This window comes from Halyomorpha halys, unplaced genomic scaffold, assembly GCF_000696795.3.
Source record: "Halyomorpha halys isolate HHAL.00 unplaced genomic scaffold, Hhal_1.1 Scaffold741.1, whole genome shotgun sequence".
NCBI classification, from domain to species: Eukaryota; Metazoa; Arthropoda; class Insecta; order Hemiptera; family Pentatomidae; genus Halyomorpha; species Halyomorpha halys.
This window is the reverse complement of record NW_027111496.1, coordinates 60,303-63,967: the sequence shown is the minus strand read 5'-3', so window position 1 is coordinate 63,967 and position 3,665 is coordinate 60,303. Positions and strand designations below refer to the sequence as shown.

The following is a 3,665-nucleotide window of genomic DNA, read 5'->3' as shown; positions in this document are numbered from 1 at the left end:
GTATTATCCTCTAATGTCCTGTAATATCAGATAGGTATTATCCTCTAATTGTCTCATTGAAATAGTCTGGAAGGGCTTAAATGTCTAATGTTTAAAGTAACTTTAATATTGTTTATTCGAAAATATAACCAGTTCTCATTGTTAACAATAATAAATAATGTTTAAATTCAAATTAATAACGAATTTTATGAATCATTAAAGGAAACTAAATCTACTCTTAACTGTCTTAAATTATCATAAAATAAATTATTTATTATATATTGTTGTATGACAATGTAATGTTGTGTTTTAGGTGCAGACCCCCACCTGATCGAGATGGAGCTCTCGCGGTACAGACCGTCAGTGCACGCCCACGAGTTCACCCCAGGCGGCAGCTCTAGGGTCATCATGATCAGGAAGAAGGAGCAGAGGACCTTCGCAGTCGGCCAGGTCAGTCATTTAGATATTTAAGAACTATCTATTATCGATATTTAAGAACTATCTATTATCGATATTTAAGAACTATCATCGATCTATTATCGAGCAATTCACTACCAAACCTGCCAAACAATTCAAAGGCTTCTATATTTACTAATCTAAATATGTCTTTAGTCGTTAGCTCTTATGCGCCGAAACTGAAAATATGTACATTTGATCAAAGGAAAGGTTATTTAATTGTTTTCTCTAGAGGGAGCATTTAAAGTTGTCAACAATTATGACCCGGCATTAGTTAGTAATTTAATTTTAATAAAAATAGGTTAGGTTAAATTTTTTTTCTTTTACTAATTTCAAACAATTTGTCCCTTTAAAAAAATTAGAATATTTTCCCCAGTTTTATTTGAGTTATGGAAAGGGAATTAATGTAGTAGCCCTATAAAGAAAATTAAAACAGTAGCAATGCGTAACCCTTTAAATGGAATTAATATAGTGGCAATTATAATTATGCGTATCATTTTTGAAAAATAAGTAACCGGTTTAATGACAAATTAGTTGGGTTGTTAGCTGAGAGTTGTATCAAAGCTCATATCAGATTGAGCTATTTTGCTGAGGATTATTTCCTCTTGGATCTGTATATGGAGGCTTAGCAAGTACTTTTCCCTGATGGTGGCAATACAATAATACAAAGGAGTAATTTGGCCAGCAGGTCCGCGGGATGGTTCGGCTATACATCTTATTAGAACCACTTTCTGCTTTAACTTTCCTGATGTTTGAGCTTTAGTTAATATATTTTAAAAAAGTCTTCAACCTAGTTTACAAAACGTTTCCTGAAGGACCCCCTTTCCCCAAGCCAGTAGTGGGGATAGTCCCCAAACTGTGTACCCCTATGTCAGCTAACTGAGAGGGGGGCCCGCTCGACCCGGCACTGGGGCTCAAGCTTAATTTTATCTTGACCTGACAAAATTCTCAATTGAAAACAATCTTTTTTGTTCCATCTTGATCCATAAAGCTCTTCTTTCTCAATCAATCCCTGATATGGATCATGTCAAACTGAAAGAGATGATATCCAATCTAGTTCTCAACTTCTAGACCTCTGGGAACAATCTTTCTTTGTTATGTTATTTTATTATGCTCATCACATGTCTATATCCATCATATCTATTTTCGAAATGTAATTTTCCTTTTTATGTCCTGAAGCATTTTACCTTAAGTTTTTCTTAAATTTTAAATTAGTTGAATAGAACTTTTTAACTAAAATTCCAACGCTTTATAATTAATTATTAGTTAGAATACTACATAATTTAAAAAAACAACTGCATTTACGTTTTATTTATTTATAAGCCGAAACACACAGGTCTGGTCTATTTTTGAATGAATCTGGCCAAACTTGCCTTATCTTTTTAATTATTTTTGCTTTCAAATTAGTCAGAAATTTAATGCATTTAAAAAAAAATGTTTTAAATGAAATGTTAAAAAGAATGAACTACCACTGATGTATAGAACCTCTTCATCCTATCTCCAAGCTTTTATGAAGTTTAATATACTTAATTCCGCAAATTAGTTTAGTTATTCACGTTTATACATGAAGAAAGTTTTGGGAGGCAATTCACTAGACTTTACCTTCGGAAACCTGCGGGTTTGCTTTGGATTAATAAATTAAATTAGAAACAGTTACGTTTACTAATCCGATTTTTATTTGTTCCATATTTCTAATAGGAATCTTTTGTGTGAAGTGAACGATATAGAATTTAAAGGTGATCTTAATGAGTAGTAGGAGTATTTGACTGGAGTTAACGTGTCGACTTTTTCTAAAAGCTCTCCATGCTAGAAATAAATGGACTGAATTTTGACGAATAAGGGCATCTTGAAAAGGTTTTTATTAGCTATAGGTTCAATAATATCAAAGAAAAAATAATAATTATTTTTAACAAATGCGCGTAATGGTACTGATTGGCCGAGATGGTAGTACGTTAGCAAGTCAGCTGATGCTACTCAATATGTTGTACTGTTTAATTCTTTTTTAGATAATCAAACGTCTTGAAATAAATTCTCACAGTGTGCAAACTACTTACTAAGGAATAATTTTTAAAAGCAATAGTTGTGCCATCGCTAACCACCTCAGTGCCAACTAAACTTGTTCAATATTCAGGAGGCCTCGACTCAGCAGTAACCAGCATCCATTAGAATGCCCAATGTTTTTTATAAGAGAAAGTCTCTTTTATATTCAATTATACTTACGGAAATATATTTAACATTGGAAATCGACAATGGAGGAATGTGGACAATGGAGATCGTAAAAGGATTCTGCATATATTGAATATAAAAATTCAAAATTCAATATAAAACCAATTTGTTTAGCCAAGATGCAATGATCTGTATCAAATAAAGTATTAAACTTTTAATAATAAAAGATTTGACAAAATTTTATTAATTAAATTATTAAATTAATTAAAATTAGGTGATAGGTAAGACAAAAAACTATAAATTATCTTTAAAAGTGCCCATATCGAAAACAGGATGTTTTACATTTTTTCATTCACAATTCTGTTTAAAAAAAATACTAATGATTAATATATATTTCAATATAAAATATAAAATATGATAATATCCTTTATTAAGTGCACAATGTTTGTGTTTTCTTGTCTGCGTTCTTCATAACCGTCATTGAAAACTTTTCCCATTCGCTTTGTTGAAGAAAAACGTCTTTGATATTAATTATTCTTAATGAGCTACGTTGCCAGGAAGGGACTGATAATACCATAAATATACTTTCCTGTGGTCCAGAGAGGTAAAAATACGATCCCGGATCGATCACATTCCAAGAAAGATCCAATGTACTTGAACAGTTTGTAATCTACTCCTTATCAGCCTGAGCCTGCTGTCAATTCCTCGAGCTGTATATAACCGCCGCGCGGTGGTAGTAGGGCATCGCTCTGCTTGTTGTCCGCGATAGAGGGTTGATGAGATGTCAAGGCTGTGGCATGCAGAGGAGAGTGCTACTGCTAATGCAGTAGGCTCCTGGTCTTCCAGTAGGCTCCAGTTCCAGGCGGCCATGGCTTCAGACAGGGTCCAGTTCTTCCAGGTCGGTACTCCTGTTTTCTCTAGTGCACTTTTCTACAGTTATCCCTAGGGTACTATCCTACAGTGTATATAGACCATAACGTACTATCCTTAGGGTTCTCTCCTACGGTATATATATCTAGTCCGATCGTACTATCCTTAAGATACTTCCCTACAATATATATATA

The 3,665-nt window shown here is 33.3% G+C and overlaps 1 protein-coding gene across 3 annotated transcripts in view; it reads left to right on the top strand.

The window, feature by feature from the left end:
* Nucleotides 1-3,665, top strand: part of LOC106685778 (uncharacterized) — a 208,665-nt gene that overhangs the window by 183,685 nt on the left and 21,315 nt on the right. For 2 of the 3 annotated variants that reach the window (XM_067049535.1, XM_067049533.1), the window contains one exon: nucleotides 293-429. In XM_067049535.1, coding sequence (XP_066905636.1) covers nucleotides 316-429 — 114 coding nt within the window. In that variant the 5' untranslated portion in view covers nucleotides 293-315. Of the gene's footprint in view, nucleotides 1-292; nucleotides 430-3,338; nucleotides 3,500-3,665 lie in introns of those variants that run through there. The other variant, XM_067049534.1, reaches the window with a different exon arrangement.